The 14,331-nt window shown below is 41.8% G+C and overlaps 1 protein-coding gene across 1 annotated transcript in view; it reads left to right on the top strand.

Moving 5' to 3' along the window:
- The window catches only part of slco5a1 (solute carrier organic anion transporter family member 5A1), a gene marked incomplete at both ends in the record, with an annotated part of 34,628 nt that extends 22,049 nt beyond the window's left edge, over positions 1–12,579 (top strand). The window contains 6 exons of the mRNA XM_083901993.1: positions 1,938–2,102; positions 5,214–5,412; positions 9,871–10,030; positions 10,380–10,621; positions 10,743–10,807; positions 12,122–12,579. Coding sequence (XP_083758119.1) covers positions 1,938–2,102; positions 5,214–5,412; positions 9,871–10,030; positions 10,380–10,621; positions 10,743–10,807; positions 12,122–12,579 — 1,289 coding nt within the window. The remainder of the gene's footprint in view (positions 1–1,937; positions 2,103–5,213; positions 5,413–9,870; positions 10,031–10,379; positions 10,622–10,742; positions 10,808–12,121) is intronic.
- Between the last annotated feature and the right edge of the window lie 1,752 nt (positions 12,580–14,331).

Raw genomic sequence — 14,331 nt, 5'->3', positions numbered from 1 at the left:
ACAACAAGATTAACTGAGTTGGTGCTGAGACTGGGATCTCCAAACCAAAGCACCGTGCCAACCAGTTTTATAATAACGTTTCTGATAAAAGGTGATAATAATCCACTGTGCGTACTTCCTGCCTCTTCTTCTGCTCTTTCTTGGCTTTGTGGCATCTATGTGTGAAACACGTGATGCAGAAAACGCTCCCATGGTGCCCTCAAACCTAATGTACCAGTGCCATGTGAAAAGCACATTAGCATACAGCCCTGTACAATATGTTCTGCTGCCATTTGTGTAAGCAGAGCAAATAAAACAAACTTTAGAAGCAGTTTGCTCTGGCTCAAGTTCGAAGACCTCCCTTGCAGCATGTCCTGCATCGTCCTCAGGACATCCCGTATAGTAATAAGGTCCAAACTACTGGAGCTCCCTTCTCCTAAAGTAGCAAAGCCGAATCCCTGTGGATTGCAGAGATCCTCATTCTGTCACACTGCTCCTGTAATATTTTACCTTAGCCACGCACAGAGCTGGAGGATGTGCCAATGACCCGAGAAGTCTTCTACAGCCTTGTACCTCTGGCAAGGACATTAAAGCAAAACTCGTCTTATGCAAAGTGCATAAAACATCAAAAAATTGCATTCTTATAGTCTAAGAGCAATGCCTGCAATATTAATACTAATTATTATGGCAGACTTGTGCCGTTTATATAACCAGCTAAGCTTTTATGGGATGGAATCTTCTGTGTCTTCTGCACAAATGCATTTCTACATGTTTGGTGCATCATATCGATAAAATATTAAGGGGTTACTTATGGACACAGTGTCAGAGGACAACATTATTATTTTTTTTAAATTTAGGAGTGATAAATGCAACAATCTGACATCTTTGGCTTGTGAAATTCAGGTTGATGTCATGATTTGAGGGATATATTTCAACAGGGAGGCCCAGTCCGCGTTGCCATGACAGCAAGCATCTGCACGGCTGATGTGTCTGTGAGTTAGATACTGAGTCCCGTTTGGCTCCTGTTTAGAAAATGACTCTTTCGTCTGATAAAGACAAACAGACGTCAGAGTTGTTTCCATGGATTACGTCTTCATCTCGCCATTCGAGGAGAGGAAGATGAAATAGTTTCAGTCTGTCCAGTAACGGTAGTTTGCAGTTTGACCACATGGCTTTTGAGTGATGTGCTAAGAGGGCATTCTGCATGCTGCAGAATCACATGGACATTGTCTTCAAGCAGTTTGTCCTTGTTTTGATGGAACAAGGTTGATAGTGTCCAGTCTGTATCATGGTTTGTTTTGTACCCATAGTATAGATTAGGGGTCCTGCATCCTATTGTTTCTGCTTCCTTCATGTACCTGAGAACGGAAGCAAGTTCACTTTATTGAAACTGTCATGGGAACACTTGTAACCATCTCTAACAAATCAACATGGCAGGTCGGTTCCATTTCTGCAGGTTTAACGGTCAAACTACCAGACATAATATGGACGCCACAGTAAGGCTTTCAGCCACAGCATGTCTCCCTGCTCCCTGGAGAAGGAAAACATTTGTTTACAGCACTCTGCATCCACATGCTCGTCTTGTTTGCAATTAAAAGTACAGAGTTGTTTGTTGCTGGGTTCATTTATAACCTCGTAGGGAATCAAAGAGTATCGGTGTGTTTATGTATTGTTTGCTTCAACAGATATGAGACGTGCATGATTGAATAGGAGTGTTTATTTTAAGCAAAGTGTGTTAACGCTCCTATTATCTGATGTAATTGCTGTGTAAAGTTTATTTGGGTTGCAGATAAAGCTCTGTGTCTTTCCTTAATCACAGCCTGCCATTAAGATGATCTCATGGAGTCGAATGTGTGTGGAAGTGAATTCGAGCCAAATTAAGAGACTGATTGTGTGTTAATTACAGCACTTCTTTAATGAGTTCTCTGTCTTGTGTCCCTCTCTCTCTCTCTCTCCAGACCTCCCCAAGGCAGCGCTGAGGATCCTCAGCAACATGACCTTTCTGTTCGTCAGTCTGTCGTACACGGCTGAGTGCGCCATCGTCACTGCCTTCATCACCTTCATTCCAAAATTCATTGAGTCACAGTTTGGTATCCCCGCCTCCAACGCCAGTATATACACTGGTAAGTCTTTTTCTTTTTTTTCTTTTTTTATAAAAAAAAGCTTTACAGCAGAGTTTTCCTGTGAGTCAGCGCAGTCGCTGTCCCACGTGGGGTTGCTGTCAAACAGCCTGTGATGACGGATTCTCTCCCACATGCTCTCAGTAGCAGCTACTGTCTGGCAGTTTTTACTTAATTATTATTAATTATTTTAGGCATCATCAGAATTGCTGTTGTCCATTTGGTGACTTAACTGACAAATAAGGTCATCATCAATCAAAAAATAGTGTCAATCCATCAAACTGACCCTGCAAAATGTAAAAATCCATTTGTGAAAATTGCCCTTAGTGCATCATAATGATTATAATTCAAGTTTTATCTACCTAAAAACATTAAATTACTAATACTGTTCATAAATTAATACTAAATCAATGTAAAATATTGAAATTGCTGTTTTCCAAAATTAAAACAAAGCTGTCAAATTGTATTAATTATTCTATTTTTATCCACTGCGACCTGATCTTTGACATGGTGATGAGCGATACATCAGCACGTGCCGTGTGTCGCACTGGTCTGGTTTAGTTTTGGCATCGCATTTGTTCACACCTTTTCCACGTGCGCGCATGATTCACCGTCGGAGAGCAGCTCTATGACTCATGGAGTCGTTCAGACTCTGATTCAGTAATAAGCCCCGACTGTAACACACAAATCTCTTTTGACTGCAGGAGATGAGAACATGATTTGATCACGTGCTGGCACACACACGCACACACACACACACACACACACACACACACACGCACGCTCACACTTCCCTCTGTTCTGCCTGTGATTTGTGAACTGTATATGTCAGATGTACAGAAAAATTGTCTCATCCACTCTCCGTCGACTATCTGAGTATCAGAATTGTTGTAAGTGTAGTGACTGGAAACTCAATTATGTCCTTGACGGCAAGAAAAGTGTTTGTTTGTGTGTGTTTGTGCTGGCTAACATATGGTCAAATCCTGGCTCACATACGTAAACACACCCCCACATACACAATGCCATTGCCTCATCTCGTCTGTCTGTTGCCAGGATACAAGGGTAAGGGTAAATGGGTGGTGTGGTTGCCATGGCTACCCAGATGATGCCAAACTGCTGGGTGATGTGATGTTGTTTGGAAAGAAAAAAAAAAAAAAAAGATTGACTGACTGGATGATGAGACTTACAATTTTTTTAAATTTTTGAAATAAAATGTGACATTCGTTGGTCAGGCCAGTTGAGTTGTTGTTTGAAGTTTGGTTGTCAATGCCATTCTTCAAACTTTTGTGTTAAAATTATTTGGTTATTGGTTTTTACATAGCTTCACACACCAGAAGTGTATATGACAATCTGCAGTGGCACATGTGAGCACAACAAGAAATGGCCTCTCCAGAGTAGAGTCTGTGTTTAATTTGTCCTCTCTTGGCTACTGTACTTGTGGCACAACATGGTGGACTCCATGGAAGAGGGCCCACTCCAACTATAATATATAAAGGGCTCATTGAAAGATAACAAAAATCTTATATAATCAAGTAATTTTGATTATAAATTAATGAAAACTACTGTTTTCATGTGCTTTTTTCATAATTATTCAAAGATGTGAAACAGACAGGCATAAACTATAAAAACAACACCAAATATAACCGATTAAAATGAAAATAATCTCCCAAATGACTATCTTGTTGTGTGTGTGTGTGTATCATTCCCTGTTAAAGAGCTGCCACTGCCACATCCTCATTAGATACAGAAATAACACTGTAACATATCACACGCCTCCCGTCGCCGCTGCTGTTTGTACTCGCTGCCTGCTTCTGTCTTTTAGCAGCTCTGCTCATCTCAGCCACTGCTCCTTTTTAACAAGGCACTTTCTTATGTCATTATTTTTTACCCCCTTTGTTTCCTCTCCGTGCCTGTGCTGTAACAAAATGCAGCTGATAGCCACGCAAATATTGTTTACTGCAGGCAAACGCACAGATATGCTCTTATCAGATTAATATGAAAGAAGTAATTACATCATGCATCGCTTTCAATCCAGATAAGATTTGTTTAAATCTTGTAGTCTTTGGTCATTGCCATTTGGATTGGATTGACGTGACTGAACATTGTTCTTATATGCTGTTGGTGAGCAGACACAGGTTTTACCAATAAAATAAGGGTTCCACTCCAGGTTTTAGAGTCAGGGTTGTACTACTGTTCTAGTGAAAGGGTCAATCACACTAAATACTCGACCCTTTAACCTGTAGAAGTTTCTTTGTTTTGTTTTTTTTGCTATATTTTCTTTATATATTCCAAAAGATTGGTCATTATTACATTGCTTAAACAACATATTTAATGGTGGCCTATGGCAAATCCTTCAGAAAGAACCAGCTCAGAAAAATGCACTGACAGGATAATGTTATACTGCCCAGCTTCCACTGCACAGGCTCAAAGAGACACTTTTTTTCTGTCTGTAACTGTTGCCCTCCCTCTGTCTTTCTCTTGATCTGTGTTACACACACACACACACACACACACACACACACACACACACACACACACACACACACACACACACACACACACACACACACACACACATCTCTGTTGTTCCTCAGTCTTTGACAACTCTCCCCTGCAGCCGGCTGACCTCATCTTGCCTGTTTCCCAGTCATAAGTGCCTGTAGCTGGGTTCGTGGGCTACCATGTGCAGCCTGCCACTCCGTTCCTGCCCGCAGCCAGCTTTGCCTTTCTTCACGTTGTCAATTAGCTCAAGTGGACTGAAAGCACGTGGCCCTGCGATACCCACGGCCTGAAATGACTCACTGGTGGCTCCAGTGAAGCCCGATCACTCTGATACTGAAGCTAATTATCCCTGGTTTCGTGTGGTTTTTCCACGTTGACATTAACATGTCTTGTTTTCATCGCACAAGACACTGAACAATCTTTAACATAAAAAGCATAACACTATCATTATTCATGTTACTACACTAATTGGAATGCCGTGCGTCTTCAGTCGTGCCTTACAGTAATTAATTCTGTCATGATTCCAATGCCTTTTTCTATTTCTGTTCTGTTTGCAACACTTGTGAAAATTCTTGTGAAATTCTTCCCCCACTTTTTCTCTCTCTATCGCAGGTGTGATTATTGTACCCAGCGCCGGGGTGGGCATCGTGCTGGGGGGTTACATCATCAAAAAGCTGAAGCTCGGTGCCAGGGAATCGGCCAAGCTGGCGATGATCTGCAGCGGCGTGTCGCTGCTCTGCTTTTCCACGCTCTTCATCGTGGGCTGCGAGAGCATCAATCTAGGAGGCATCAACATTCCTTACACCACCGGGTAAGAGCAAATGTAACGGCAGGAACAGATCATGAAACAGGAATTAATGTTTAAAAAATATATGAAACCAGAGCCAGATGACTCTGGACAGGTCAGTATGTGTGGTGACTTAAAGTTTAAATCTGACCGAGCTTTGGACTTTGTGCTTGGACATCTTCATCCATTTTCCTGTCTCCTGTTTTTTAATAATTATCCATGACACTCACCACTGATGTAGATGATGTAGCGACCAATTCACAAACTCTGAATTCTCAAAGTCTCAAACTTCTTAAACCCAATGAATCCTGATTAACAGAAATTAGACAATAGTGATATAAATATTACAGTTTTCGTAATGATTGCTTTAGTTCTGTTGCCGGATGAAAACATTCAATACATGTATTGTGTAAGTCATATTTTTCCATCAGTAGTTCATATTTTAAAGGTGCATTATGTAATAAATCTAAAGCAACTGGCCATAAAATCCTCCTAATATGTCACAGAGACTCAGGAATAATGAAAACATACTGAACTCACCAACAACAACAGTACAGCCAAAATATTTGCATAAAAAAAATATTTAGCAGACTGCAAATCATGTTTATTTTTTGAAATCATGTTTTGGCATGTGGCGCCTCCTACCGCCATCTACCAATCATTGCAGTCAGTAGAGTCTTAGCTGCTAAGGTTGCCAGTTACGTCAGAAAACTAAACCTAAAAGATCTTAAGGTATTTTGAATTTGAATGTAGTAACCGTTTTTGGCCACATTCTTACATATTATATTTTAATGGTTTCTCGAATTCTTACGATTCTTCGTGTTTTCAATCAACACAGTAAATAATAACCTCAGCAGATTCCTTGCGCTTTAATACCTACTGAACTGAAGCAAAATGTATAAATAAGTATAAAACAAATCAAATTGTAAATTGTGGGTTACGATATGTGACAGCAAAATTGCAAGTAGATATTTTCCCCTACATTGTCCAGCTTCATTGTAATGCATATAAATCGCCACAGAAACTATAATACAAGGCTGTTATTGCATTTGAGAGCATTGCAGTAGGGGGGGGGGGGAAGTGTGGTCTGCTGACAGGAATAAGGAGGTACTCGACAAAAACCCTGACTCATCACCACTTATAACCAAAGTAATTAGTTCGACAAGTCATACCACTCTTGTAAAAAATTGGCCAGTAGCTCTTCACGCTTTGGTGGTTTTTTATATTATTGTGCAGTAAAATCGAGATCCGGTGTGAGCAAACATGAATGACTGCATTTTACATTAGCATTTAGTCTGGGTAGGTGACTATACACAACAATAGGACTTTTATACTGCATTTGAAGTCGTATCCGAAACAACAGTGGGAGGAGGGGGGTGGCGAAAACTGTCACTGCGCTCATCATCATCCTCATATGTTGTGTTGGAGTGCGAAGGATTAATTAGCAACACTGACGTCTGCTCCCGTGGCTCCGGTGAATCACTGCCACCTCTATTTCTGACGCGACTGCTCGACACCACATCAGCAGCCCCGGCTGCAGGGAGTTGACACTCATGTGACGTGTCAGGCCCGCGGACAGAAATATGGCGAGGGGCGTCTGTTGGCACGCACGTTTAGGAAGGAACACACTTGGAAGGCACTCGGAACAGAGTGACCTTGGGTGATGCTGCAGACTCTGTGAACTGTGATTACAAATTATACATAGACTTCAACAGTATAACCTCATTTTATTTTGAACAACATAAATTATTTTCAAAGTTTTCAGTGAGACTGTAAAATGACATGATGATGGACCTTGGCGCTAGTCTGTATGAGGTGGGATTCATATTTCAACAGTCCACAGAAGTCTGTGACTGACAAAGATAACGCGTTAATTGTTGCGATGAATACAGCCAAGATTAACGCAATAAAATTATTTATATCTGATAGTGATTTCATTCTCTCTCTCCCCCTCTCACTTCATCAAGACAAAATGTGAATGTCTTAAGTTTCTAAGGATGTTCTCAGGTGGATTTGTTTGTTGTTGTGATGTTAACACATGTCCATGTTGCATACAGGATGGCAGTCATCCATGTTGGCCTTGATTTTAAGACGACCTGGTTGGCACTTAATGGGATTGAGTTTATAGGCTTTTTGAAATCACATAGTTCTATGTGTAGTTCTCATTAATTTAGTCACATTTATTTTAATCTATTGACAGCTCTAGAATGTGTACATCAGCTGCATGCAGCAAAACACTTTGCAGTCCAGTTGGTGGCGTAATCTTGTTTTGGTGAAAGGACATGATAACCAGGGAGTTTATGGTCCACCACTACCCCCATATATACAAATGGACCAATTTTCTCCAATATAAGATTGCGTATGTATTGTGTGCAACACGTTCATTTTAGTATGAACAGGAACTGTGTGGTAACTCCCTGTGCACACTGAATGCAGAAAACATGCATCATCCACATCCTGTCACTCAACACTTGAGGGCAAAACCGCCGAACCTCTGCGAAGTTTACTTTTCACATCGCGGAGCAAATCAGAGCGATTATTTGCCAAATAGTCGGCTTGTCCTTTAAAGTCCGGTAGCTGACCCATTAGTAACTGTTCTCTTTGTCTGAGCCGCCGTTTATGGAGGGGTCAACGAGACCGTGTGAGCCTGTGGGGCTCCTCATTATGAACAGCACCGGTCACCAGTCACTGGAAAGCATCCACATGAGGAATGTTTAGCCCAGTGTCTGTACTCACACAGTCTAATCCAGACGTGGCTGTCCCCACACTGACAGGCAGGAGACAAAGGGGCATGTCAAACACCAAAATGACTGCACTGAAATCACTGCAAGATATTACATATTAAGTATTTGCAAAAGCAGAAAATTTGGCTGGAAATTTCCCTGTTCATTGTGGTCAGCACTGAAGCACAGTAAGGCTCTCGCTCTCTTGTCTCTGTATGCTTTCAAATGAGAGAGTGTTCAGCAAGGGCCGGGGTTTAGCCTGGTAAAGGATGTGGGCAATCAGTGCAGTGAGCCTTCAAACCCTAGTGAGGCTAATGCTTCTCTCCCTCTTTCTATTCCTTACACAGATATAGACACTTGTTTAGCATTCATAGTGAGGACACTGATATGTCCACAATTTCCCAAAATGTGCTCACAAACACAAATATGCTTCCCCTGTAACAACCGACATAAAAACGTGGATGAGTATCATTTTATGGTCTTGTGTTATGCGAGTGGTGTGTGTCGGCATCACACGGTGCTGTTGTTGTTAGCGTTTGTCTCCGGCTCTTCCGTGGGGCTCGGCGCGAGGCTTTTCCTAAAGAAAACCCACGTCACGTTTCGCTTCACTGCCCCCCGGGGTTAAGGTTAAAGTCGTAGTTTTTGTTTTGCTGAGAGCATCTGTTCCCACGCTGCCTGTGGTGCCGCCGTAGCTGTGTCGTCCCTGTCCCTCCATCTTCATGTCTCATCAAAAGTAATTAAAAAGGTTTGCGTGTGACAGATTAATAACAAGACGACAACGTGGCAGTAGACTAAGCAGGGAAGATTGGTGTCCTATAGTTTCCGCAGCGTTGCACTACACGTTTTTTCTTTTTTACTTTCCAAATGATATACACAGCATTTTCTTACTTTTTAATGACTACCTATGTCCTTTTTTTTCTGCTGAAACTAAATTTTGTGGATTGATGCCATGCAGAGAAGGGAAGTGGGGACAAGAAGTATTATCCTCGTTGCAGCAGGGAGTTTGACTTTTTATGAGAAGTTTAAACTCTTATATGATGTGCTTTGTGTTCCAGCATGGCCCCATGGCCATGGCCATGGCCCCTTGATAAAGATAGTAAATAATGTAAGCTATTGTTTAGAAAAATAAACACTTCTGGGGGAGTCACTGTCCTGGGTGATTTAGGCGTTTCCCTGCTCAAACACACCTGATTCAAATGGTATAATAATAAACCCATGTATTTATATATATATATATATATATATATATATATATCAGATGTGTTGGAGCAGGGAAACACCTAAGACATGCAGGACAGTGGCTCCACAGGACCATGAGTGAGAAACCCTGCTATAGATGGAAGAATGCCCAAGGCCTCTACCTCTTAGTATAACATCTCTGTGAAAATACATCCTGAGTAAGTGTGAGTAAAATGGAGAAGAAAAACAAAAATATGATCCAATAGATTTTGAAAGACTATAAAAACATGGACACATGAAGTCTCTCAGATGAAATGAAGACAAATGGTATACAGCAACTTTTATTTGCAGTATAACCTTTTTAAGCCAAGCTTCAATTTGATATTTATTTAAAATGAGAGCACTGCCACATGAGATATCATCAAAATATCAACTATTTTACTCTTGTTGCAGAGATGACGACTGACTTAAAATAGCATAGAACCATAATTGAAACTATTGCGTTGTTTCAAATTGTATTGTTGTAATCACTTATACATATACATATATATTCACGCCCTCTTGTTCTCGTCGTGTGCAGTCCGACCTTGACGATGACCCACAGGAACCTGACGGGCAGCTGCAACGTGAACTGCGGCTGCAGAATCCACGAGTATGCGCCCGTCTGTGGCTCGGACGGCATCACCTACTTCAATCCCTGCCTGGCTGGATGTAGCACTGTGGGCAATGACAGCACTGGGGTGAGGACACACTTTTGTTCTTCTGTCGGTTTAATAAATACAACAAAGCAATTTGCGATGATGATGATGATGATGATTAATGTTTTCAGAGAAGGAAACAAAGACGTGTTGTCTGCATGTTCTCCTCATCATAGCTTTCAAAGTACAGGAAGTTTCGGTCAGGAAATTATAACAACTCAAGGAAAGAAAAAGTCCACATTCTTTGTTCAGATCACAAATTGCGACACATGTCCGGTGCCACCCAGTCTGTCTGCGTCTGATTTCACTGTTGACTTTTAGGGCCTTTGGCTTCAAGTCTTCAAAGCGAGTACAAAGTAGGATTTCCTCATGTTGTTGTTTTTGACCACAGATTCGTAACTACACCGAGTGCGGCTGCGTGCAGAGCAGACAGGTCATCACTCCGTCCTCTGGCAACCAGGTCAACCAGCTGCAGCTGGTCATCGTGAAAACCTACCTGAACGAGAACGGCTACGCCGTGTCGGGGAAATGCGACCGCACCTGCAACACGCTCATCCCTTTCCTTATCTTCCTCTTCATCGTCACCCTCATCACTGCCTGTGCTCAGCCCTCCGCCATTATCGTCACTCTCAGGTGAGGGACAACTGTTTAGACTGTATTATGTGGGGTTTTTTCTTGGTTTTTTTCTTTTAGTCTCGCACATTTTAAATTGGGGATAGTGTTTGATAATGTTGCCAACTTTCTATTTTCTCAGGTCTGTTGATGAGCAAGAGAGGCCTTTCGCTCTTGGGATGCAGTTCGTCTTGCTCCGAACTCTCGGTAAGTTCCTGTCGGTTTGCCCACTGTCGTCTATGCAGAGGATACAGGAATTTTCATATATTAAAAGAAGATCTAAGGATTTTACGAATTGATATTGTAAAATATAAATGAAGATTGACAGATTTAGTGTAAGAAATTGGCAATTAATTTATCAGTCGTGGTTCTGGAAATGAGCTTGCGCAGGTCGGCGCATTTGGCACAACGTGTGACCGACCGTGCAGTCAGTCTCGTCTCCCGGCTTCACTTTTCAGCTCGGTGTCGTCCTGTGTTTGTTCCCTCGGTTATTGTCTTTGACACGCTGCAATTTCACATGAAGAGAACATGAACGTTTCTGCACGGACCTCTGTGAACTTTTAGTTCTCGCTGCAGGTTATTAACCGCTGCACTGTCCTAACATGCCTCTCAGCTGCTTGGCACAGCTGCATGAACACAAACCTGTCATGTTACTTTTTCGTAAAGCAATGTGAGCTGTGTTCCCGTTGTTATAAATTCATTATATTACACTTAACAGCGTATAATCTGAAGCAATTCAAACATCAGCTCTGTAATATTTGTGATAGACAATTTTTATTACTTGCTCATTAGTTTTTTTTTTTTTTTGGTGAATCAAAAATAATTCCAAGATCTTTTTCATATTTAGATTTAGAGTTCAAATCAAGATTGCAACTGCAATTAATGTGAGGGAATCTAATCTGCCTATGATCTGCACGAAGCTCAATGCTGCCATCTAGTGGTGCTCCGCATATTACATATTACACCTGAATCCTACTACTGAAAGTACATACTGTACTATGTAATACAATGTTTAACAGACTGTGACTGCGTTGCTGTCAGTTTCTGAAATGTCTGGACTTTTTTATATATGGCAAAACCAAACATTGTTGTCATGAAAAACTCCTTTAAAAAAACTTAAAAAACCTTTTATTTACACGTAACGCTCAATTTTTTTAATTTATGGAATTAAGAAATTCAGCAACATGCATCATAGAAGGCTGGTTTACAAAGTGCATTTTCAGGGTTTTACCTTAACATTTTTCACTTTATAGTGAATTTTGTATGAAATCTGGAGTCTGGAGTTTTTAACTAATATCTTCCAGACGTGAATAACACAAGTTGTGAAATTAAAACTCTATGAAACAAAGTAAAAAGAGTGACATTTATGTTCGATCTGATGAAATGAAGTTTGATAAAGTTCTCTGTGCTCCATTAATTGAGACTTAAAATACATGATAATAAGAACAATGCTAGAACAAGCTGTACTAAAAAATAAGTGTAATATTACTTTATTAAACCGTCCACTCTGCCCGTCTGCAGCCTACATCCCCACACCCATCTACTTCGGCGCCGTGATCGACACCACCTGCATGCTGTGGCAACAGGACTGCGGCGTCCACGGCTCCTGCTGGGAGTACGACGTCACCTCTTTCCGCTTCGTCTACTTTGGCCTTGCCGCCAGCCTCAAGTTCGTGGGCTTCATCTTCATCTTCCTCACCTGGTACTCGATCAAGCACAAGGAGGAGCGCGCCGAGCGCTGGCGCCAGCACCTGCCTCCGCTGGGCACCGTCAGCGAGCTCATCTGCCACGTCGGGGGCCACAAGAGCCACGCCCGCACCCGCTCTTGCCCTGTGTTCATCCCGCCCCGGGCCGATCCGCCTGCCGCGCTGCTGCTCAACCGCCACCACAGCAGCCTCAGTTGCCCCGGCAATGCCCTCAAAGCAATAACCCCGCCCATCCTGTTGCCACACCACCACAGAGGCTCCGCCCATGTCTGAGAGCACGCCAAAGCCTCCCTGCAGCAGGGGGGCGGGGGGGCTCATTGTGGCATGTGCCTTTTTGTGTCTCTGCTCTGCTTCACACCAGTCAGACTCGAGGCCGCCGCTCAAGCGCTGCTGTGGGACTGAGAGGCAGAGATGGACATAGGTACACCCCCCGCCCACCACACGCCAAAGGGCTGCTCATTGTAGTTTATAAGAACAGGAAAAGGACCGACGTTTCATCAGCCGCGGCCCCACACACGCGCGAGCGTCTCATAGAAGGTCACACCTCTCTACTCGTAAAGGATCGGACGATGTAAAGACATCACATGGTGCTACCCTTAAAAAAAAAAAATGGCAAAGGCATTAAAATCTCCGTACAGACAAACGAGTCGCGATCGACGGCGTCTAAAGCACAACAGACAAACCTGTACTATGCAAGATCCAGTGTACAGTTCCTCTCTTGTCAATTCTGTATAGCTCCCTCTGTATTCTACACCTATACCTCTCTTCTTCTTCTCCTCCTATGATCAGCTCACACATCCACCCTGTCGTCATCCCATTCAGATTGCACTTTTATTTACAGTCTGCGAACATATCTCTCTCTTCTATTTGAGACCTCAGCTCTGTCTGGTTAACACGTATTTCAGAAATGAATGGGATTTTTGAATGGGATTTTTTTTTTTAAACCTTCTCACCTCTCTCCATTTTTCTTTTCTTCACATCATGTTTCTTTACTGAACAGTGCCTCTCAGGCTGCCTGGGCCAGTCCAGTATACAGAGCTAGTAACCAGGGTAAATGCTAGCTGTCGAAAAAGCCAGTCAGCTTTGTTTCTCTTTTAGCTTTTCCAGTTACTGCACCTGGTGGTCAAAGATTCTCACCTCGGCAAAGTAACCGTGTAGCTTAAAGCCAACGAGCACCGATAGCACAGTGTATAACGACACGATCATTTTAAATTTAATAAGGCTTCTCATTGAGCGGCACTTCATTATACTTTATAAGTCAAACGGCAAACAGGAGAATGTACCAGAGTGGTGTGTCGCCTCTGACCATGTGCTGAAGCTACTGTATGTCCTAAAGATGTGAGGAAGTTTTAAAAAAAAGAAAAAGCTGTTTTAACAACAAATCTGAATCCCGTTTAAAATGTTTAAATAAAGTAATTTGTAGCATATTCTAGTATTACTATATCTATTGCAACATCATAAGGATGCATCATATTGGCTTAGTGTCGTAATGGCTTCTCCATTTTTAATGGTCATCAGATGTACATAGTAGTTAACTAATTGTCTAGAGTTTAAAGTTTAAAAAAATAATAATAAAGGAGTAGTGCTACAAGCATGAAAAACAAGGATCCCGTTTTTAAAAAATAAAAAACCACAAACAAAAAAACATGAGTAAACTGATGTTTATAATTCAGTTACTGGGTGTTTAGGGCCCTCTAGTGGACAAAGAAATGATTGTGTTAAGGCCAGTGAGTATTATGTTTGTCAGACCTACTGAACTATTGTCTAATATAAAATCCTTGGTTGAAAAGTTGATGATTAAACTGCACTGACTTTAGCACTCCAGGTTCCTACACGTGTTGAAGCAAAATGTGACCGTTTCCTTCAGCAACTCACATCTGTAACTCACGATTTATTGTCATGACCTGATTCATCTGTTTTATTATTATTTTCTTGATGAAGCTATTCATTTTTTGATCTGTAAAACATGAGAAAATGTATGTATAAACAAAAAAAAACCACACACACGCACACAAAACATGGATT

Source organism: Microchirus variegatus (assembly GCF_963457635.1).
Source record: "Microchirus variegatus genome assembly, chromosome: 15".
Classification (NCBI taxonomy): Eukaryota; Metazoa; Chordata; class Actinopteri; order Pleuronectiformes; family Soleidae; genus Microchirus; species Microchirus variegatus.
This window is presented reverse-complemented; position numbering and strand designations above follow the sequence as displayed.